The sequence below is a fragment of the Lissotriton vulgaris genome, chromosome 1_1 (assembly GCF_964263255.1).
Source record: "Lissotriton vulgaris chromosome 1_1, aLisVul1.2, whole genome shotgun sequence".
In the NCBI taxonomy this organism is placed as follows: Eukaryota; Metazoa; Chordata; class Amphibia; order Caudata; family Salamandridae; genus Lissotriton; species Lissotriton vulgaris.
Window position 1 is genome coordinate 1,129,216,348 of NC_141685.1, and position 24,646 is coordinate 1,129,240,993.

A 24,646-nucleotide genomic window follows, 5' to 3' on the forward strand; every position below is an offset into this window, starting at 1 on the left:
GTGGAGGGATGTACTGACTTGACACAGGCTCACATGTTTGATGGGTTTCCTTGGAGAAGCTTATGGCGAGTGGTATCTGTCTTGGATCATACTGGATCACATGGAGGGGTTTTGACTCTGTGACACAGAGTAATAGAGATGATGCTCGACTGATGGATTTGCGTGGGCAAGCCTATCCTGAGTGGATTTGCCCTTAGTAACACTGGGCTATGTGGTGGGCACTGCACTAAGAGATATATTTTGTAAGGTGTATGGCTGCTTGACAAGATTGTGTTGGTTGAACAAACTGTGGGTGGCGTGGAGAGTGCCTAACGACAGTAGGTTGTGTGGCAAGCTCTGTACTTATTGGTACAAGTTTATGTCGGGAGGTGCTGGGCCAAGTGACACTGGAGTGCATGTAGGTGGCTAAACGAGCTGACTGGCTGTTGTGTAAAGGGTGTTACTCTGTGACACAGTTGCAAGGGGTGTGCTCTACTGAATTGCATAGGAATGTGTGTGTTGCGTGGAGGGTGTAACATTGTTAATCCATATTGGATAGTGAATAGTACACTGAATTTCGTTTAATGAACTATAATGGGTTACACTGGTTACCTTCAGTGTGATTTACTGTTTGAAACTCGGTTGCTTTGAGAGGGTGCTTTACTGTGTGGCATGGGATTGTGTAGATGCTGTTTGAGTGGCATTGGATTGCGCTTGGACTGTGACACTTTGTTCCATAGATGTGGCTCTGTTGCACAGGTTTGTACTTGGAGTACCACAGGGGCTACAACGAGCTTCTTACATGAGGGTGTATTGTTTATCCTTTGTTTTCCTTGAGGTTTCTGTATTGAGTGGCATGGGTTTCTGTTACTTTACCATATGGCACATGGTTTGGTGGAAGATACAATAGATGTGCCACAAGTTTGTCTGTTGGGTTTAGTACTGTATGCCACAGGGCTGTGTGCAGGATGTAATTCAGTATCACGTCAGGATGTGTGGAAAAGAGACAGCGTGAAACCTACTAGACTGACTATTTCCTTCCTTTTAGGATTTGGATCTCGACAAGTTTGAAGAACTCTTTAAGACAAAAGCTCAAGGAGCTGTCATGGACCTGAGTGGCCCCAAGAATCGATCCTCTCAGAAGGCAGTCAGCAAAGTGATGCTGTTGGAGGCCAACCGTGCGAAAAATCTGGCCATAACCCTGCGGAAGGCTGCCCGCAGCACTGAGGAGATCTGCAAAGCCATCTATACGTAAGGCTTAATCAGTGTCTGAGCAAAAGATGAATATTAGTTTATCACTATCTTGAAAGACTATGACCTAAAACATGTCCTGCCCATCGTTTCACAGTCTTGAATGCTAAAGCGATGAGTGGTTGATAGAACTCGCAGTTTGCATCAGGTGACCGGTATTTGCAGCTGAAAAAAGGTGTTACAGAAATTTAAAAATCTGCTTCTGATTTTAGTTTTGAACCCTGATGTAGCTAGGCAGGGGTTGCCTGATTTGATTTCTATCACACTTGACATTTTCATACTTAGTCATTTAATGCTCGAATGGCAAGTACTATAGTTACCACTGTGCAAGAGGACTATTAATAATGCGAAGCCCTTTCTATATAAATTGAATACCCTTCTAGGGCCTGCTGGTTTGCAGGGGAGAATGTGCAACCTTGTAGTGTTGGCTTTGGCACTGCCCGTTGAACTGCTATACACGTGTATTGGAGACTACAGGAACCAAAATACTAGGCAAAATATGATTTTTAAATAGCCTGTCTATACTTTGTGGAAATATTACAAATATGAAAATGAGAAGCAAAATGATTCGTTTGAGTACATCCACACCACCTGTTTTTAAGGAGGTGCTGCTATCCTGTGATGTGCTGTTATCGTTTGAAAGTTTGAAATAGCGCCATGAAATCAAAATAAATGAATGCGCATCAACATGAACAGCAGCATAACGACAGGGAGATACTCCTGAGCACAGCTCATGGATGCGTGTAATGATGCACATAGTTTGTCCAAGGTGGTCTCATGTATGTCACAATGCCTGCTCAACTGTATGTGCCAGCACCTCAGTTTCTGTATCGGTTTAATAGCATTTTATAGTTTCATATATTTTTTAACATTATTGCATAGTCCTTGATAAATAGTGTGCAATATTATCTCATGCTACCTGTCAGACCGGTCCTCGTTCCTTCACAGACCCTTCTTACAAGAGTGCAACATTGTCTCATGGACTCTGTTGCCAATGGTGTGACAGTAACTTGCAGGATCTAGCAGGCCACGCATGCCTGTGTGTAAGAACCACCTCTCAATCTCTGTCCATGTTTGTGTAACACTATCTCACAGTTCTTCCTTCTGGTGCTTAACAGTTTGGATCAATATCATTCCTCAGTCTCTACTTACAAGGATTTAATTGGATGTTACTGACCCTGTTGGTGTCTAGCAGTATTTCACAAAATTGGCATACCGGTATGTATGCAGCTCCACAGTCCTTCATAAGGGTCTGAAACAATGTCTGAATGTCCCTGTCTGCCAGCACGTGGCTCGCAGGCTGTCTATTTGATGTTTACGTTAAATAAATAGAGTGTGCTCGTCCTTCTCCCCTAGAAACTAAAAATAAACAACAAGAAAGAGCTAGAATTCAAACTGCGTTTAGTAAAAGACAAGGGAACCCTAAAGGTAAGCAAGGACCTAGGGTATCAGTTAATTACATAGAACAATCGTCCTTGTTAAAACATTGTACACACAAATATTTCTACTCCCTTGTGTCACGTTTGTTTCTACCTATTACGCTTGTCGAATTATTTATAACTATGAACAAGCAATTGCTGCGTTTCGCCTGACTGCTTTGAATTTCTTGTTTGTTTCTTTATGATTTTTTATAATTTGTCACCTTGTCACACTTGTCCTATGTATTGTTCTGGATAAAGGACTGTATCCTACTGGATATTGCAAATGTCCCTTGACAGAAAAATCATTTTATTTGCATTAAATTTTCTATCCGGCTAAATAGATTATATAGAATTGACTGCATTCTATATTTATTGTTTGTTAGAATTCAAACTGCATCAAAAATCCATTCAGGAATTCTTCTGTGAGAAAAAAAAACTGTTTTTTTAAAGAATCCTCACCCACCAACCTAGTTGGTGGCATGCTTCATCATTGGGTTCCCACCTAGGATGTCGAGTACATCCTAGGTGTTCTACGGCAACTGACTACAGCAGAGCCACATCTCTCATCCTGCCCAACAGTGGGCAACAGTGTCTCATGATTCCTGCCACAGTCATGTAAGAGTAACTCACTGTCCCTATTACTTGGTGTATAACAATATCTTTTGATCCTTTTGCTTGTGTATGTAACACTATCTCTGGTCCTGGAAGCAGGTGGGTAACAATATCTCACGTTTCCTGGCACCTGGCTTGTAAGAATAATTGAAGGTTCCTGGCTGCAGCTCCGTGACAATATCTCACCCTCTCTTTTTGTGTGTGCAAGTGTATCTCATAGCATCTACCTGTGGGGTATGTTGCAGGGTATTTGAATGCATATCAGTCCATGTCCACAGATTTTAACTGGCCAAACATGAAAACCCTTCTCATCAGACGTTTAAGTCCGCAATTTGGAATGTATACAAATAACACAGAAAAAGCAGACTGAAGAAATCATGCAGCTTTGAAGAATTTGTATACAAATTTAAAAATAAAAAAATGAAGGTGTGTATGTGCACTACACCTGTAGTACATGTATGGTAGCAGGACTGAGTGTTGTGTTCATACTGGGTCAGAAAGATCTGTTTTGGATGCCACTAGTATAGCATGGCACAAAATGGAGGATAGAATATCTTCCCGAGCTGTTTTGCCTGCATTCCTAATCTCACTCACCCCACCACAAGAAGAAGTCGTCAAAGAGATCTTTGACTTCTCCACGTCTGTCCATCAGCTGACGAGACAAGGGAGCATCTACGTTCAAGGTCTGACTCACAAGGTTAAACCAGCTCCTGGGCCCTCTCAGTGCCTTCCCGTGTTTCGGAGAGCCAGAGCTACCCCTGCTTATCTAAAAGAATACTACGAGGCTATGCGCCTCATATTTGGCTGGACCATTCCCTCTGGCGCGCCTTTGGGACCCTGAGGGTTGTACGCCAGCAACTCCAACAACAGTATTGCCCCTATCTTCTATTCCTGGATCTGAACCAATGCCAGTTGTGACACTTCGACCTTCCGCCGTGCCATTCCTGTTGCCAAGGCATCCGGCGCTGCCAGCACCCACTGGCACTGCCATCCTCATTCTAATCCCTGAATCCAACACGAGTCAGAGAGGTGGTCCCTGAAGCAGACTGGAGCCATGCCTTCCAGGTCAGAGCCTGAGCCCTATTCTTATGGGCTTGGACTCTGGGAGGAATGAGAGGGGTCACTGCACCCTGGGGAATACCAGCCTTATGACATCTTGGACTGGTGTGAGGATCTGGGTGAAGCCAGTGGACTGGACACTTCGCCAGATACTGGCATGTTTTCTCCCCCTACCATGGCCACAAAGGAGGGAGCGTCCTTCCTAATGGTGGTAAGGAGGGAGGCCAAGGTCCTGGACCTCAGCTTGCCTTCGGTGGCAGTCAAGACGAACCGCTTTTCCTTTTTAACGAGGCACTTACTAGTGTCCTGCTTGAGACTTGGTGCAAGCCCCACACAGGGGCTCCAGTGAACCTGACGATTGTCCGACGCCACCACCGCCCTGCTGCTGGAGACCCAAACTTCCTCACACAGCACCCCACCCCAGAGAGCTTAGTAGTTGAAACTTCCACCTCCCACTTAAATCCTGCCACATTCTCAACCTTGCCACCGGATCGGGAATCCAATAGGCTGGACACTTTAGGGAAGAAGATGTTTTCTTAGACCAGCCTGGCATAGCGGTCAATAAAACATTTGTTTCCACCTTCCCCTTTCATTATGCCTCAGTGGGAATTCAATCTCGTCCTCACTTTTCTTGTGCGCTCCGTTTGTGAGCCTTTGCACAATTGTCCACTCAGGCTCCTTACCATCAAAACTGCCTTCCTCTGGCTATAACATTTGGTCAGAGGATCAGTGAGCTTCAGGCTTTGTCATCCAAGCCTCCCTACTCTAGCATCTACCCAGACCAATCAGTGCTTCGTACAAGAGCATCCTTTCTACTGAAAGTGGTCACTCCCTTTCACATAAGCCAATCTATCACTCCATCTACTTTTTTACACTCCGCAGCATCCCTTCAGGAAAGAGGAGCTGCTTCACTGGCTGGACCCAAAAAGAGTGTTGTCATTCTACATTGACCACACTCTTTGTGGGGTATCTTGGAGCGAAGTAAGGCCGGGCTGTGCAAAAGTGGGCCATCTCAAGATGGATCATGCTCTATATCAAGATCTGCTATACATTGGCGTAGAACCTACCCCCTGAGGGTTTGTGTGCTTAGCGCACCAGAGCGAAAGCTGAGACCACTGCATTAGCATACGTAGTTCTGGTCCAGGACATCTGCCGTGCAGCAACGTGGGTGGCCTCCATGCACACTTTCACAAAGCACTACTGCCTGGACAGACTGGTCCGTCGAGATGGGCATTTTGCCCGTTCAGTCCTGCTGGACTTCCTTGTATGAAATTGGTCTGCATACTCAACTCAGGGGACGGAATTGCTTCGGTATCAATTCTAAGGTAAGGTATCTGCAGCTGCAAGTCTCTATCAGACGAACGAGTTTCTTACCTTTTGGTAACGCCTTATCTGATAGAGACTCTATCAAGCCGCAAATTCCTTAGCGACTGACCCATCCTCTCAGCTCTGTGAGCGGATTTCTAAGGACTGGGCTGTTAACCTTTCAGGGCATTCGTTTTCCACACCAGTGGTCTGTGTTCTTCGTGGCGCTATGCTCCTGACGTGGAAAGTCACAAGAAGAAACTGTTGTCAGTGTGCTGGGGTGGCACCAAAACAATGATGCCACGCGGAGCTGAAAAATGTCACCTTCTGGCATGCAGGGGTACTGCTCACAAATAACTTTCCAGATACAGTCTGACTATTGGGGATAATTCTACAGTAAGGAATCTGTGGCTAGATCGTCTCTATCAAACAAGGCATTACCAAAGGTAAGTAACTTGTTTGCAAAAGAGAACCTACTCAAAATGGTTATGTAGCTTGACACGGAGAATACACAGCACTTACCTAGAAAATGTGTATAAATGGGGGTTCCAAACCACCCCACTTTGTTCCGCTTTAAAGTTCTTTATGACTAAGGAAGGAGTGCTCTGTAGAGTACTCGAAGGACTGCTGTGTGACCAAGGCTGGTGTCTGCATTGCAACTAATCTCCCAGAGGTGAGGGAACATCACCTAAAGTCTGCAAATTGCTTGAGATGCTGAACCTCTGCATAAGCACCTGCCATCTCAGAGAGGAGAGACTGCCCTGCCCTGCTGGATGAGAGTTTACTCCGAAGGGGAATCCCAGTTTGTTCCCAGGTTGTGGAGAACTCGTAAGTAGGTGACTGCTGAGAGACGGAGCAATGCCAGTCCTGACTCAAAGTATGCAGGGTCCCGCGGTCTCCTATTGAATCTCCCACCATGAGCTATGTAAAGAAGTATTCATCAAGTTGCCATTGTGTTTCCACCATCAACCCCGAGAGCCTAGTGCTGCTTCTGCCACCAGAGGTGCTCACCCAAGAGGAGCTTCAGCATTACACCCCAAGGCCTCATCAGCTGAAGACAAATGTGCCCCTGCTCCAGCAAAAGGGCTGCAACTGCCTTACACTTAACACCCCTTGTATTGGGCGAAAGGCTGTGACCACTGACAGCATTCCCGAGCGCATTGCTTCACACCTGTGATCCTGAAGGCGCAAGACTGCAGTCCATAGTCTCTCACTTTGGTGCAGAAGTTAAGGAATTCTGAGCGTGTGCCTCCACTGCTACCCCTCTAAAAACCTGTGACTGCTCACCCTCATGACCCTGAGAGTCGAGTGTAAAAACCTCAAACGGGGTCTTAAAGTAAAGAAAAGAGTAACAACCCAGTGTCCAGCACAGTGTGATTGATGTGTGTTTGAAACTGGCTCCTTGTGTACCAAGGAACTCAGTTGATCTTTCTACTCCAAATGCTCTAATAGAATGCACATAGCTTTACCCACTAGGAAAAGTGAGATTTTAGGTGCCTACCATGAAGATTGATTAAGAGCAACAGTGAAAATATAGCATTTGCTAGGGCCGTGTAAAAAGCGGCATGGAGTTATAGGGAGAAAGGCTAGCCGCAACAGTGCAAGTATCCTTTGAAATGCAGGGTGAACCAGTGAAAAGCTAGTACTAGAATAGCCATTAATTGTCCCTCCATTACAAAGCTACCACACATGCAGGAGAGACCTGGTACTGCGACCCTGTGAGCAAGAGTTCATAGTTACATGGTTTGGATCAAGCAGTCGGCTCAAAAGACTTGTGAAGTATTTCAGATTGGTAAAACATGTATTACTATAGTAACATATAGTATAGTAACATACGGACTCTTACAAAATTGTGCTGTGTCAAGTTTGACCACTATACATTTCCTAATACCAGTTTGCCGAGTATCCACAGACTGCTGTATGACAACCAAATTGTAAAGCTGTGTCCTCTTGTCCTAAGCTCTGAGAATCCTAACTTTATACCATGTCTTTTTAGAGTATATTATTAAGGAGCACTAGCTATGGATGTCTATATAAGTACTAATGGCAGGAATGTAATACACTCACTTATAAGGGGGTTGTTTGGAATTTAGGACTTGCATAGAGGTGGTGCTGTACCATTCTTGTTTAAGATATGTGTAATAATTAGGCACAGTAATGGGAAGCTATTTCCTCAATCCCCTTGAGCCCCTTTGCTCAACTTGAATGAGTGAGTGCTGTACTGTTAAGCCCCAAATAAAGATTTGAGAGTTGACATAGTCCAATATCCACTTTAGCTACAATGTAAGAGAAGCTCAAAACTATTGTGTGATATTGTGTATGCTCGTCAGCCCCTCCATGTATGACCTTTCTAACATTTCTCAATACCTGTTTCAGGTTTGACCTTAAGACGCTGCCAGTAGACTTTGTGGAGTGCCTTGTGAGATTCCAGCCCACGGAGGCAGAGGTGAAGCTTCTCCGGCAGTATGAGCGGGAGCGCAAACCTCTAGAAGACCTGTCTGATGAAGATCGATTCATGATGCACTTCAGCAAGGTGGAGCGGCTCGCGCAGAGGATGTCCATCATGACTTTTCTGGGGAACTTCAACGAGAACCTGCAGATGCTCACACCGGTAAGGCCAGCTTGTTCCCTTTCTTCATATGTGCCCTTTAGAGAAGATCTCACCAGTAGAGCCAGACCACTATCCCTCCTCTCCCCCTGCGGAGATTATAGCCTTTGCTTTACTCACTTTTGAGGATGCTCGCACTGGTACAGCCGAGTCTAAGTTCTCCTCTCTTCCACCTGTACAACTATCAGAGCTGGCAGAAAAATCTAATTTTCTCATCATTCACACACACCATGGCAGAAGCCTGCTCACATTCCCACTGAAAAAACAGATTGAAACTTTTAATTTTGTGAGGAAAACCAAAAGGCACAAGTTAATGTCTATTACCACAGGAACTCTCCACATAAGTGATAGACATAGAGAATGGAAAGATAGTGTGGTAGGGCAATTTAGTTTAAGGACTGTAAGTGACAGAGGATGGAGGGCAGGATCACACAGGCACAGTTCTAGTGTCAGAAACAGAAGAGACTTGTATTCAGGACTCAAAAGTACTAGACAACTCTTGCGACATACATGGAAGGCCTGTGGCATCTAGAGTAGACAATCATCCTGAAAGTAAAGTGTATTCTGGTTGATGGGTGCTAACATTACAAAGTAAACCCTAATTTGTTCTTTGGGGAAAAAGGGTAAAGTGGATCTTTTAACAGTGACATCTTACTCAAACACAAAAAAGTAGCAATATTTCTCAAAGAACAGAAATCCCTACGGAAACAGCAGAAACTGATGCAAGTGTATTCTGGAGTGCATTTAAAAAGCAGAGAGAAGGATAGGCAAGCAAATATATTCATGCAATCAATATAAAACACATTGAGAATAGGTGGGTAGACATGCTGACTTTAAAGATGAGGAAACAATGAGACTGTGTCTCAGTGTAACAGAATCTAAGAGCTGCCTGAGAGGTTGCAGAAGTCTTTTATTACTAATGTATCCCAAATGTAGAGCTGGGAATAGATGGATTTTAAGGGAAGTGGCTAGAGAGAGATGCCCAGCTGGCAGTGGACAAAGACTGTGCCCAGCTGCCAGTGGGCAAAGGCTGTGCCCAGCTGGCATAGCAAAAATGCAGAATCCGAAATTGCCTTGCTGGTGTATGAGAGAGACTAACAATGAGTGCTCAGTGTGGCACATGAATGCAGGAGTTTCTAGTTGCTCAGGAAGTCTTTTCTGGAGCTGAAGCGACCCCCGCCCACCTTAAAGAATTTTATGACGCCATGTACCTAATATTTGGGTGACCTGGCGCGCCTTCGGATCCCGGAGGCTCAGAGGGGTCTCTATCATGATCTGCACTGGCGGCTCCGGTCCTAGCACCAATGCCGCCAAATGGATCCAGTGGTGATTCCGGAACAACGCTAGTCATGCCCCTGCAACCTTCCCTGGCACAGCCCCATGCCGAGACTGCCAACGCCCCTAGCCCCAGGCCCATTCTTATCCCCGACGACCCAGAGCTGGACCAAGGCTGGTTCTGGTGCTGACGGCACTCTTGAGTCCTAGGTCGGTTCCTCAGCCTTATTTTGAGGGGATAGGAATGGAGGAAGATTAGGAGGGGTCGCTGGACCCTTTACAAGATAGGAATGAGGAATTTGGTGAGGCCAGCAGAGTGGATACCTCCCCAGATTCTGGCCTGCTTTTTCCCCTACCATGGCTGCGGAGGAGGGAGCTTCATATGCCCTGGTGGTGAAAACGGCAGCCAAGGTCCTGGCCCTTCAGCTCCCTTCCGTGGAAGCCAAGGCGAACTTCTTGACAGAGTTTCTTTAGCTAGGTGTCTCTTCCTCTCAAGCCTTTCAACAAGGCCTTGACTGATGTCCTTCTGGGTACCAGGTCTAAGCCCAGCATAGGGGCTCCTGTGAATAGGACAGTCGTCTGCCTCCATTGCCCTGCACCCGGTGATCAAAATTCCTCACTAACGGCGCTACCCCAGAGAGCTTGGATCTCCAGGTTCGTTCACTTCCGCACCACCGGATGGGGAATCCAAGAGTCTGGATTGTTGGGGGCAAGAAAATGTTCTCTTCTGCCAGCCTTCTGTTGCAGTTAGTGAACACTGCATGCCTATTGGGCCGTTACTCCCACTCCTTGTGGGAAACGGTTGCGCAAGTAATGCCACAGGTCTCGGATGAGTTCCGGGCCGTTCTCTCCCAAGTGGTATCATACCGAAAAGATGTGGCAAGGTTCACCAGTCATTGTGGGCTTAACAATGACTCACTGGGCAGAGCAATGTCCTTGGTGGTGGCTGTGTGACGCCTGCCTGGCTGAGAACTTCTGGAGATGTCCAGGCTTCCCTTATGAACATGCCTGTCTCTTCGGAGACCAGACAGACATGGCCCTGGAGCGCTTTAAGGACTTGCGGTCTACGGCCAAGTGCTTGGGCCTTTCGGTTAACTCTCGTCCCTGTCTGCTTTTCGCCCCTTTTGTGGCCACAGAAGGGGCTTTCAGCTTTACCAGCCACAAGACCATGCAAGTTCAGCAACCTCTGCGCGGCCGTGGGCGCAGCTCCTTTAGACCCCATGTGTCAGGTGGCCAAAGGTCCAGTCAGTCCAATCCTCCTCCTCTAGCCTCTATACGTTCCTAGTCTTTTTAGCCCTTCAAGATCATGGGCGGCTGGTTGGTGGCAGGATCAGCCATAACCTCGACCACTGGCAAAACATCACATTGGACAAGTGGGCTCTTCAGATAGTCCGAAGGGGCTACTCCCTCCCATTAGAGGCTGCCCCTCTCTCCATGCCTCAGGCTGATGGAGGACTACCTGAATTTGCTTCAGGAAGAATTCACAACTCTTTTGGCCATAGAGAGTGTTCTGGTGCCTGAAGTAGGCTGTGGTTGCTATTCCCGCTTCTTTCTGATCCTGAAAAAGGACAAGGGCCTTCGTCCTATTCTAGATCTGTGAGCCTTCAACTACTTTCTCAAAAAGGAAACGTTCAAAATGCTCAGGTCTTGTCTGCCGGAGACCGGATGGTACCATTGTACTTGCAGGACACCTATTTTCGCATTCCCATCCTGCCTGCCCATCGGCGCAACCTGTTTTTCACGGTAGCCCACAAGCACTTTCAGTTCACAGTGCTTCCCTTTTGCCTTACAAGCGCCCCTCAGGTATTAACCAAGATGATGGTGGTAGTCGCAGCTCATGTGCACAGATCAGGGGTGCCAGTCTTCCCCTATCTCGTTGACTGGCTGTTAAAGGTGAACTTGCCCATGGCTGTCCTCTCCCAATTCCACACTTCGCCGAATCTCCTGATTCCGCTGGGGTTCACTATCAACATGCCGAAGTCACACCTGACTCCCTCTGACGCTACCTTTCATCTGAGCTGGACTGGACACAGTGTCCAGTGCGGTTTTGGGCCTATACTCACGAGCAGTGAATCTAGGATATTCAGGCCATGATACAGATGTTTCAGCCTCAATCCTGGATTTCTGCCTCTGAGGCTGTCTGACCTCATGGCCTCCTGCATCCTGCTAGTGACACCTACCAGATGGCATATGTGGTCTCTGCAGTTGGACCTGAAGTTCCCTGGGCGGAAACATCGGGGAAACCTCTACAACATGGTCCGATCCATGAGGGAACTACCTAGGCTCTGCTGTGGTTATTGACCAACCGCGATTGGGTCAGAGGCAGACACCTCTCCCTTCCCCAAACAGATCACACAGTAGTGACCGATGCGTCACTCTTGGGATGTGGCGGCCATCTGGGAGAGGTGGAGATCAGAGATCCCTGGACACTGGCGGAATCTGGACTCCACATCAACTTGCTGGAGCTCTGAGCAATTCGCTTGCCATCAAAAGCTTTTTTCTCTTCCATAATGGGAAAGCTGGTTCTTGTGATCTGAAAGAACCGCGTTAGTTAGATTCTTAACTTTAGAATATCCCTAGGCGTCAGACTGGATCTGGAAAGTTTTCGTCAGCAGTACCCCTGCACGTCGGTAGGCGCCGTCTTCGGCTCTGCATCCGTCGTCGCTGTCGTGATCGCCGGGATGATGTTGTCGGAGTACTTAGACGCCGCCCTCGCGCGCTGATGTAGGGTCTTCTTTTTTCCACGCCAGCAAGCACAGATCCAGGAAGAGCTAGTACCCTTAGTAATTTTTTTACTAACTTTTTGGTCTTTTTGACTATCTTTTTTGAGTCGACTTAGACTCCTGGTGCCGGTAGGGATGCTAGGTTTCAAGCCTTGTGACACCTTACCGACCCCCACTGCCGGTGTCTCTACTGTCTAGGGGCCGACCACGACGAAAAGTCGTGCCCCTACTGTCGGGCCTTGACCTCGAAAGCTAGTTGGGAGCGGTCCCGTAAGCTTCTCGAGATCCGACAGTCGGCTCCATGCCACTCGAGGTCCCGGTCGAGGAGGAAGTTGAGGGACCGGTTGCGGAGCTGCAGCCACCACCGCTTGTCGGGTTCCAAGTCCTCGCATTCAGGTAAGTCGAGGCATGGGAAGAAGTCGTCGAAGAGGCAACATCGCTCTTCTGACTCCCCTCGCCTGGCGCGTGACTCGGCCAAGGGTTCGGGTGGAACCACCCACCCGGCTCCACCGGAGCCGCAGGCATCGCATCCAGCTCCACACCCTCCGGTCCCTGAGCTCAATGCGACGCCGGCATGATTAGAAACTTCCTCGTGGCCATGAGGACTCTCTTTCCGCCCTCGAGACCCGCCTGCGCGCCTTCTGGCCCCAGCGACTTCGGTCCAGGCGCTGTCGGCGGCTTTGGTCCCCTCCGCCGTAGGACCTCCCGGGATCCAGGCCTGGATCCCAGTCGATGCCAGTCAACCTCTCGTCTCCTCCGCTGGCGCCGACTCCTATAGTGCCACTCCGAGTGCCGACCTCGGATGACGCCGCACCCAGTTTCAGCCCGGTCCGGGTCGGCGTTGGACCGGCGCCGTCTCTGGCGTCTTTGGGTGAAGAATTCATCTATGACCCGGCTCTGTCATTTATGCTTGTTTATCAGGACATGGATAAATGAGGAGGACTGGAGGGGTCTGAGGACCCTCTGGCACAACAGGTCCAGTTAAGTCCGGACTGGGCAGACGAGCTGAGGGAGGCCAGTGGTCTTGACACATCGCCTGACACTGGCTTCATCTCTCCTCCCTCCATGGCTACGGAGGAGGGTGCTACATGTGGTGTGGTGTTGCGCAGGGCAGCCAAGGCCTTGCTTCTTGAGCTCCTTCCTACGGCTGTGAGGACTAATCTCCTCACCGTGGTGCTTCAACCGCCAGTAAGCTCTTTGGAGCCTATGCTGCCATTCAATGAGGCCCTCATGGACGTTTTGATGGGCACTTGATCCAAGCCCTCCACAGTGCCCCCTGTGGATCGGAACGTGGCCAGACGCCACCGCCCGGCTCCGGGCGACCCCTGCTTTCTGTCCATACACCTCACCCCCGAGAGTCTGGTGATCCAGGCCTCTACTTCCCAGACCGCGTTTCTAACCGCTCCCCCGGATCGGGAATCCAAAACGCTTGATCAGTTTGGGAAGAAACTGTTCTCCTCAGTCAGCTTGGGGTTGCGGTCCAATAATACTGCGTGCCTTTTGGGCCGTTACACCCACTCTCTGTTCGAAACAGTGGCGGACATGCTGCCTCAGTGTCCGGAGGAGGCCCAGACACGGCTCGCCCAGGCTCTTGCTTAGGGGCGGGACGCAGCACGGTATTCCATCCGATGTGGACTTGATACCAAGGACTGGCTAGGCAGAGCGATTTCCGCGACGGTGGCGATCCATCACCACGCCTGGCTGGAGTCCGCCAATTTTTGGGGGGCATGTCCAGAACACGCTCATGGACATGCCCTTCGATGGCAGATGGCTTTTTGGCGACAAAGCAGACAGTGCGCTTGAACGTTTCAAGGACTCCAGGGCTACGGCCAAGTCCTTGGGCCTGTCGGGTCAGAGCCAGCATACTTCTGCTTTTCGCCCCTTTCGTGGCCAAGGAAGGGGTGCCCCACACGTTCGTCCAGCCACAGCCCGCAGAACCAATCTCAACACGGTCGCGGACGTGGTAACCGCTGTCGCGGTGCAGGGGGACAGAGGCCCGGTCAGTCCACACCAACTCCCGCTGCATCCTCTTCAAAGCCTTCCTAGTCCGAGCTTTCAGGCCCACTTAACGCCAGTAGGAGGCAGGGTTTGCCATCACCTACTGCACGGGCATACCATCACTTCAGACAGGTGGGTGCTGCAAAGCGTCCGAAGGTGCTACTCCCTCCCCTTCAAGGCGACCCCTCCAGCCATGCCACCGCAGTACCACCGCATGTCGGGGGATCACTTGTAACTTCTGCAGGAAAAAGTTACGGCTTCCTTGGCCAAGGGGGCCATCAAGCGCGTTCCTGGGCCAGAAGTAGGACGTGGTTGCTACTCCCACTACTTTCTGGTTCCCAAGAAGGGCAAAGGGGGCCTGCGCACTATCTTGGACCTCCGGAGCGTCAACGGCTTCCTCCGGAAGGAGAAGTTCAAGATGCTCACATTAGCTCAGGTCCTGGCTGCCTTGGACCCTGAAGATTGGATGGTTGCGTTGGACTTGCAGGACGCATATTTCCACATCCCCGTCCTGCCGGCACACCGACACTACCTGCCACGAGCACTTTCAGTTTACCGTGCTCCCCTTCGGCCTCACCAGCACCCCTCAGGTGTTCACAAAAGTGATGGTGGTGGTTGCAGCTCATCTGCACAGATTAGGGGTTCCAGTCTTCCCCTATCTCGAAGACTGGTTGTTGAAGGCGGGCTCGCCCCAGACGGTCGTCTCCCACCTCCAGACTACAGCCGATCTCCTGCACTCGCTGGGGTTCTCCATCAACGTTCCGAAATCACACTGAGTCAATCTCAGAAGCTCCACTTCATTGGAGCGGTTCTGGACTCGGTGCAGTTTCGGGTTTATCCTCCTGAGCAGCGGGTTCAGGGTATTCAGGCTCTGATTCCGATCTTTCGGCCTTTATCCCGAGTTTCGGCCGGCTGACGCTGCGGCTCCTGGGGCTGATGGCCTCCTGCATCCTGCTGGTACATCACGCCAGGTGGCGGATGCGGGCTCTGCAGTGGGACCTGAAGTTCCAGTGAGCACAACATCCGGGAAACCTGTCCGACCATGTCCTGATCTCAGAGGGCACTGCGAATCAGCTGCAGTGGTGGCTCACAGACCGTGATTGGGTCAGTGGCAGATCCCTCTCCCTTCCCCAACCTGGAGCACACAGTGGTGACTGATGCATCCCTCCTGGGATGGGGGGACCACATGGGAGAGGTAGAGATCAGAGGCCTCTGGTCTCCAGCGGAGTCCCGGCTCCATATCAACCTTCTGGAGCTGCGGGCAATCCGGCTTGCACTGAAGGCATTCCTTCCCTCTGTCCAGGGAAGTGTAGTGCAGGTGTTCACGGACAACACCACCGCCATGTGGTACTGCAACAAACGGGGCGTGGTGGGGTAGTGGACCCTTTGTCAGGAGGCTCTGCGCCAATGGACATGGCTGGAACACCAGGGAGTCCCCTTGGTGGTTCAACACCTGGCAGGTTCCCTGAATGCCAGGGCGGATGAACTCAGCTGCTGGTGCATGATGGATCACGACTGGCATCTGAATTCGGACATGGCTCTTTCAGCAGTGAGGAGAGCCTTGGTTAGATCTATTCACCACCAAAGAGAACATGCAATGTCTTCAGTTCTGCGCGTTGGAATGCCAAGAATGCACAATGTCAGTAGTTTTGCGTGCTGGAGTTTCCAAGGTGAAACAAAAGGGGATGATTGACGCAGCGTTTGAGCAAATCAAACACTCACCCCCAGTCAACTGATCTGGGTTTAATCCATCACCATTCTTTAGCTCACTCAGCCCCCCCAGTTCAGACATGGCCATATGCAAATCAGTCTGACCCTGTGCCTCCTGGGAACAGTCCAGCCCGAACTGACAAGCCATGTCTTCCCTGGACAGGAAACAAGCATCCTGGGACCGGTTTCGGATTCATAATCCTCATCAGCCAGGCTATCTTGAATCCAGTGGCCAAGTGAGCAAGGGACTCACGTCTGAGCATACCCTGCCAACTTAGGGCGAACAAAGCGAATCAAAAGGGGATGATGGACGGAGCGTTTGAGCAAATCAAACACTCACCCCCAGTCAACTGATCTGGGTTTAATCCATCACCATTCTTTAGCTCACTCAGCCACCCCAGTTCAGACATGGCCATATGCAAATCAGTCTGACCCTGTGCCTCATGGGAACAGTCCAGCCCGAACTGCCAAGCCATGTCTTCCCTGGACCGGAAACAAGCATCCTGGGACCGGTTTCGGATTCATAATCCTCATCAGCCAGGCTATCTTGAATCCAGTGGCCAAGTGAGCAAGGGACTCACGTCTGAGCATACCCTGCCAACTTAGAGCGAACAAAGCGAAACAAAAGGGGATGATGGACGCAGTGTTTGAGAAAATCAAAGACTCACCCCTAGTCAACTGTTTTGGGTTTAATCCATCACCATTCTTTAGCTCACTCAGCCACCCCAGTTCAGACATGGCCATATCCTGGAACGCACTACCTATCGCCCTGAAATTTGAGACTGATCTATTTCGCTTTCGGAAAAGACTTAAAACTCTGCTCTTTCAGTAGATCTGTCCTTTCGCATTAGCTGGTTCATTGTACTGCATTGTGTTTTCTTTTTTTCTTCTTGTGTCTATCCCTGGCGCCGGGAAACCCACTGCGGGTAGCTGTTGCGCATTACAAGTTCAAATAAATAAATAAATAAATATGCAAATCAGTCTGACCCTGTGCCTCATGGGAACAGTCCAGCCCAAACTGCCAAGCCATGTCTTCCCTGGACCGGAAACAAGCATCCTGGGACCGGTTTCGGATTCATAATCCTCATCAGCCAGGCTATCTTGAATCCAGTGGCCAAGAGAGCAAGGGACTCACGTCTGAGCATACCCTGCCAACTTAGGGCGAACAAAGCGAAACAAAAGGGGATGATGGACGGAGCGTTTGAGCAAATCAAACACTCACCCCCAGTCAACTGATCTGGGTTTAATCCATCACCATTCTTTAGCTCACTGAGCCACCCCAGTTCAGACATGGCCATATGCAAATCAGTCTGACCCTGTGCCTCATGTGAACAGTCCAGCCTGAACTGCCAAGCCATGTCTTCCCTGGACCGGAAACAAGCATCCTGGGACCGGTTTCGGATTCATAATCCTCATCAGCTAGAGTTTCCAAGGTGGCAATCACTCTGCAAAGCTTTTCGTCTCTACTGGAGCTCAGGCCTCCTGAACGCCTTTCTGCCTATACCACTCCTTTCCAGAGTGCTGAAAGAGATCAGGAGCAACAGTGCCTCAAGTCATTCTTGTGGCTCAGGACTGGGCACAGCGAGTCTGGTATTCTGAGCTTCTTCAACTAAGCATTGATCCTCTGACCAGGCTGCCCCTTCAGGAGGATCTTCTTTTGCAGCAGCAGGGGAGGGTTCTCCACCTGAACCTATCAACTCTACACCTTTTTGCATGGAGATTGAGTAGGGGCAGTTAACAGCATCCAACCTTCCTCCCGAAGTCTGTGATGTGAGTTTGGCAGCCAGGCCTCTCTCTACCAAGACTGTGTACACCTGCCGGTGGCAGACATTTTTAAAATATTGTAAAGAAAGGTCTATTGATCCTCTTTCTAGTTTCCTCTCTCAAGTCTTTCTCTTTATTTTGACCCTTGCCCAGCAGGGCTCTGCTTTGGACACTCTTAAGGGGCATCTTTCGGCCTTGTCTGTCTACTTGAGGCTGCCAGACCAACCTCTTTGTTTAAATCCTGTATTTTAAACCGATTTCTTAAGGGACTTGTACATGGATGACCAACTTATTGTTGATACATTGGATCAAAGAAAGGTTGTGCAGTGCAGAAGAGGATTATCTCTCAATGGGTTGTCCTCTGCATCAAAATTTGCTGTGCGCTGGCCAAAAAACAGCCTCCTAAAGGTTTAAGAGCTCATTCCACCAGAGCAAAGGCTGCAACCACAGTGTTGCAACGTGATGTTCCAGTCTTTGCCATTTGTCAGGCGGCAACGTGGGCATCACGTCACATGTTCACTATGCACTACTGCCTAGACAGTCAAGTCTGCAGAGACAGCCTTGTTGGCCGCTCTGTTCTGAAGGACTTCCTGGCCTAAACTTGTCTGCAGTTCCTCCTCTGCGGATTGTATTCCTTGGGTATCTATTCCAAGGTAAGGAATCTGCAGCTCAATGTCTCTATAAGATGGACAAGTTACTTCCCTTCAGTTACGTCTTATCTGGTAGAAGCATAATCTAGCCGTAGATTCCTTACCGACTCACCCATCCTTCCTGCACTGTGGACAGGTTTTTAGGGTCAGGGCCCAAGTTGTTCTATCCATACCAATGCCAGTGCAATTCATGGCTTTGCGCTTCTAAGTCATGAAAAGTTACTGACTCCACTGCACCAAGGTGGTGCCTATGTAGGTGACTGGACAATGCCGACGACGCCACGCGGAGCCGACCAACGCCACCTACCACCACGCAAGGGTATAGCTTGAGGAAAAGTGTTCCGGATCCAGCCTGATGTCTGGGATATTCTAAGGTAAGGAATCTGCAGCTAGATTATGTCTCTACCAGATAAGGCGTTATCGATGGTAAGCAACTTTGGAGCTTTTCCCTGGAATAGAGAGTCCAGGACCTTTGGACTATGATCCTGATAATTCAGCTTTTATCCTGGTTCTCAGTTTGGGTTGACTCTGAGGCTGCAGGGATTGTTGGCCTTCGGCATCCTTCTGATGATGCATGCCAAATGGCGCATGTGGAGTCTGGGACCTCAAATACCAGTGGGTACACCATCAGGGGAATATGTAGGACAGTATACAGATTTCGGAGGAGAATTCAAAAGATCTGCAGTGGTGGCTAATGGGCTGTGATTGGGTCAGTAGCAGGTCCCTCTACTTACTCCACCCAAAGCGGACTGTGGTCATGGATGCATCATTGCTGGCTTGGGAAGGCCACCTGAGATAGGTGGAGATCTGAGGTCTCTGGTGTCTGGCAGAAGCCTGGCTCCACATCAGTTTGCTGGGGGATTCACTTAGCATTGAAAGCCTTCTTGCCCACAATGAAAGGATGGCTGGTGCAAGGGCTCATGGACAACACCGCCATCATAAGGTACTGCACCAAGTGGAGTCCTAGGTCCGGTATCGAGAGGTTCAGCACTTTTGGAAGTGGCAGGACTGCCAAGCGATTTCTCTGGTGGTGAACTACCTGGCGGAATCTTTAAATATAAGAGCGGATGAACTGCCATAAGTGCTTAGCGGATCACAAATGACAGTTGCACCTGGAGGTGGCTCAGGACATGTCCCAGCAATAGGAAGACCCAGGCTCGTACTTTTCGCCACTGCAAAGAACATGCATTTTCAGCACTTCTGCATGCTGGAGTTTCCAAAGTGGCTCTCGTTCTGAGATGCCTTGCAACTAGGGTGTAGCTCAGGGCTCCTGTCTGTCTTTTCCACCACTGCCTCTCGTGCACTGAGTTTTGAAGAAGATAGATAATGACCAGGCCTAAGTTATCTGTCCTCCAATCAAGCTTCCTCTCTGGGAGAATCTTCTGATGCAGCAGGGTGTAAAACCCAGGCCTGCACACTTTGCATCTGCATGTTTGAAGATTGAACAGCAACAGTTTGTCCCTCAACCTGCACCCTGAGGTCGTTGATGCAATCTTGGCAGCAAGGCATGCCTCCACAAATTCAGAGTATGCCAGCAGTTTGGTCCATATTTGTGGACTGGTGCGGCACCCGACAGAGCAGTCCTTTACAGGCAAAGCTGTCTGACGTGTTATTGTTTATTCTGTCCCAAGCCTAACAAAGACTTGCTTTGTGTATTGTTAAGGCTACTGATCAGCGCTTTCAGCTTATTGTGTTTGCCGGACCAGCCTTTGTTATTCAAATTGCCCATCATGATGAGGTATACAACATTTGTGTCGACCAAAACGTTTTGTAATACTCCACTGGGACTTGAACTTAGTCCTTACTTTCTTAATGTGTACCTCTTTTAAGGTGTTACACAGTTGTCTCATGAGACTTCTGACCTTCAAGACAGCCTTTCTCAACGCCATAATATCGGCTAGACGTGTGAGGGAACTTAATCTTTCTCTGTGTCAATCCACCTTAGACCACTTTCTTTCTTGGCAAGTTGGTTCCAAAGACCTTGGTTTCATTTCTACTCAAAGTAGTCCCTCCTTTTCCTGGTGTCAGTCTATCGGCCTTCCTGTATTCTTTGCTCCACCTCATCCCTATAAGGAGAAAGAGAGACTTCATTTTTTTGGGTCCTAAAAGAGCATTGAGTTTCTATATCGATCGTACCAAGGAACATCAAAGGGCCAATCCCCTCTTTGTAGGGGTTTCCAAAGCAAAGAAGAACAAAGCAGTGCACAAATGGACCTTTTCCCAATGGATTGTTCTCTGCATAAAAATCTGCTCTCCACTAGCAAAATAAGCAGCCCCCAAAGCCGTATGGGGTCATAGCCAAAGCTGCTGCCATCATGTAGGTATACCGATTCCATGCCTGGACATCTGTCAGGTGGCTAATTGGGCTTCTGTATACATGTTCACAAAGCACTTGTGCCTCAACAGTCCTTTCTGTCGAGAGGGGCAATCGCCCACTCTGTCCTGCAGGACTTTTTGGTCTGAGCCAATTTATAGACCCAGCACCTTGGGATCTATTCTCAAGGTTAGGTATCTGTGGTTAGAAGTATCCATCAGAAAAGCAAGTTTCTTACCTTTGGTAACTATCTTCCTGAATGGTGCTCTAACCACAGATTGCTCACTAACCCTCACACCTCCATGTTCTGTGAACAAGGACTCTTTTCCATATAAACCAGCATTGGAAATGCAATAGGTCTCGGATTTATTTGAGTTAGAGCTAATGGCATTGTGAATGGTTATGTCTTTTAGCCATGTGTTAAGGAGGTATGCATGTGGTGTGTAGTGGAATTATGTGGGTTGGATTGGAATTGTAGCAATGGTGGCATGCTGCGCTTTAGATGAATATGTTTAAAAGTATAGTGCACCATACTGCAATTGCTACAATAGCTAATTGTGGATGCGTTAACAATTGATGTGTGCACTGATGGCTTGTGGTGTGTGTGCCTGTAGAAATTGTGCACTGATGGCTGGTGGTGTGTGTTCCTGGTGGAAGCGTGCACTGCCGGCTGGAGGTGTGTGTGCCTGGTAGAAGCGTGCACTGACGGCTGGTGGTGTGTGTGCCTGGTGAAAGTGTGCACTGACGGCTGGTGTTGTGTGTGGCTGGTGATAGCGTGCACTGGCGTCTAGTGGTGTGTGCCTGGTGGAAGCCTGCACTGACGGCTGGTGGTGTTTGTGCCCGGTGAAAGCGTGCACTGACGGTGTGGTGTTGTGTGTGTGTGGTTGTGTGTGTGTGGTGTGTGTGTGTGGTGGTGTGTGTGTGTGGTGGTGTGTGTGTGGTGTGTGTGTGGTCTTATGTGTGTGGTGGTGTTTGTGGTGTTATGTGTATGTGTGTGTGGTGGGCTTAGTTCGAGTTTTCGTACCCTGCACACTCACACACTGCCCCTACACACTCACACACTGCTCCCCCTACACACTCACACAATGTGCACCCTGCACAGTCACACACTGCTCACCCCTGCACACTCACACACTGCTCACCCACACACTGTTCACCCTGCACACTCACACACTGTTCACCCTGCACACTCACACACTGCTCACCCTGCACACTCACACTGTTCACCCTACACATCTCACACTGCTCACCCCTGCACACTCACACACTGCTCACCCTGCACACTCACACACTGCTCACCCTGCACACTCACACAATGTTCACCCTACACACACACACACTGCTCACCCTACACACTCTCACACTGCTAACCCCGGAAAAACACACTGCTCACCCTACACACTCCTCACCCTACACACTCACACAATACTCACCCTGCACGCTCACACACTGTTGACCCTGCATACTCACACACTGCTCACCCTGCATGCTCACACACTACTCACCCTGCACGCTCACACACTGCTCACCCTACACACTCCTCACCTTACACACTCCTCACCCTACGTAATGCGAAAAGACCTAGCTCTGCTCTTTGGCCTGTGTTGTAATCGTACAGTAGGTTGTGAGTAGTTGCGCTTGATTGGTTGGAGCATCCCCTCCTTGCTGCTCCCCTCACAGAGGGCCGTGTGCCTCCATGAAGCTTCCAAGACACGTGTTCAGCTGTTCTTTGTTTTAGCTCCTGTGTCTCAGTGCACTGTGTAAGCGCACAAGCATACCCTACTCTCTCTGGAACACTCACACTGCTGAGTCACTCACTCTGATGTCACTCTCACTCTGATGTCACTCTCACTCTGCTGTCACTCACTCTGCTGTCACTCTGCTGTCACTCTGCTGTCTCTCACTCTGCTGTCTCTCACTCTGCTGTCTCTCACTCTGCTGTCTCTCACTCTGCTGTCTCTCACTGTGCTGTGCCTCTCACTCTGCTGTGACTCTCACTCTGCTGTCACTCTCATGTCATTCTCACTCTGCTGTCACTCACACTCTGCTGTCACTCACACTCTGCTGTCACTCACACTCTGCTGTCACTCACACTCTGCTCTCACACTCTGCTCTCACTCTGCTCTCACTCTGCTGTCACTCACTCTGCTGTCACTCACTCTGCTGTCACTCTCACTCTGATGAAGGTCAGTGGTTGCTGAACCTTCTACAGGAGGTGGAAGGGAAAGAGGGGTCATTTGAGTTTTATCACTGGGGTTCGGCACCATCAATGGGAACTGAAGGTCAATGAAGGATAAGCATACCATTATTAATATGAATTGAGAATACATAAGACTCGTGGCATAATCAATAGGTGCTGCGCTTAATAAAGGTGAACTTCACATAGGTCTGGATAAATGCAGGGGACAGCAGCCCGGGGTGACGTGCTTTAGGCGTTGACAGAGAGGGATTCCCCTAAGGGAAGCGCCTCCCTAAGGTGGGGGAGGGTAAATTAAATTTGTGATATATTGTACAGGTGTATACATTAGTGTGCACGTGGGTATGCTCGTCTTCAACAATAAGAATCTCAAGGACACGTAAAGGAAGCACCCCCCTCCCTAAACAGATCCAAGGGGGTCTCCCTCACCCAGGTCGAAGGAACAGAGCCTTGGTACCGGCAACAAGAGGGCTCTGCCAAGCAGACTGAGAAATTGCGAGTGATACCTGTTTTTAAAAATAACCCCCCCCCCCCCGAAAACGTAATGAGAGCGAGTTGTCTTGCGGAGGTGTGGGGGGGAGGGGGTCTCACCGAGGGAGGGAGCCTCTGCTATCTTGTCAGGCAGATTAGAACATGAACATAGTGTGGATTCTCAGAGCAGATGGTGCTTTAAAGAGCCAGGGAGGGGGAACGAGCAGGAGACTGTCAGCATCTGACTGGGGGAAGCAGGGGAGAGGCGCAGATGAGAGGAGACTGAGGGAGGAGGCAGAAACAACGGACGTGAGGGGAGAAGAAGAACCAAAAAAAAAAGCGTCACACTGGCCGAGGAAGCAGCCTCGCAGCGCCGAAGGATGCGCACGACCCCCCGGGCTCTTCTGGCCTCCAGTGACCGCAGTGGGGGCTCACGACCCCCCGGGCTCTTCTGGCCTCCAGTGACCGCAGTGGGGGCTGGGGTCCTGCAACAACCGAGCTGCGGGAGGCCGGGGGAGCGTACTGTCCCTGACGGCACTGCGAGAGGCGCAGCTCTGTGGGGTGAGGAGAGACCGCATCCCCGCTCAGAAAGGCAGGACCTGAGCGCCCCACAGCAGCGGAGACCAGGGGCATCTCGGCAGGAGGAACCGAGGGGGCGCCCTGGCACCGGAGCCTAGGGGAGGAAGGCACTGGTCGCAGGCAGCGGAGCTCGGAGGTAATAGGGCACAGGGCTTCACGGCATCGGAGCCTGGAAGGGAAGCCGGGGTCCCACATCATCAGATCTCTGAAGGACGGGCAGACAGAGCGCCACAGCATCCGGGCACGGCGCAGAAACCACAGCGCTAAAGCCACAGAGACTGTTGGGACAGAAGCACAGAGGTCCATAGAGCCTGGGGCAGAAAGTCTGAGCTCGTCAGCTCCGGAGTTTACAGAGACCGCAAGAGAGCGCCAGAGTCTGGAGAGGCAGAAGGACATAGCGCCTAAGCGTCAGAGCCTGGAGAGGCAGAAATACTACGCTCAAAACGTCAGAGCGCAGAGAGGCAAAAATACTGCTCTCCAGACTTCAGAGCCCAGAGAGGCAGAAAGACAGATCTCGTAAGCATCAGAGCCTGGAGAGGCAGAAAGCCTTGGTACCGGCAACAAGAGGGCTCTGCCAAGCAGACTGGGAAATTGCGAGTGATACTTCTTTTTAAAAATAATCCCACCCCCGAAAACGTAAAAAGAGCGAGTTGTCTTGTGAAGGTGTGGGGGTGGCGGGGGGTGGCACCGAGGGAGGGGGCCTCTGCTAACTCACCGCACCTCACCGCAA

At 49.9% G+C, this 24,646-nt stretch overlaps 1 protein-coding gene across 3 annotated transcripts in view; it reads left to right on the forward strand.

Annotated features, from left to right (window-relative positions):
• LOC147748758 (formin-like protein 3) overlaps positions 1-24,646 on the forward strand; it is a 374,701-nt gene that overhangs the window by 266,853 nt on the left and 83,202 nt on the right. For all 3 annotated transcript variants that reach the window (XM_086963760.1, XM_086963763.1, XM_086963765.1), the window contains 2 exons: positions 1,028-1,230; positions 8,004-8,238. In XM_086963760.1, coding sequence (XP_086819886.1) covers positions 1,028-1,230; positions 8,004-8,238 — 438 coding nt within the window. The remainder of the gene's footprint in view (positions 1-1,027; positions 1,231-8,003; positions 8,239-24,646) is intronic.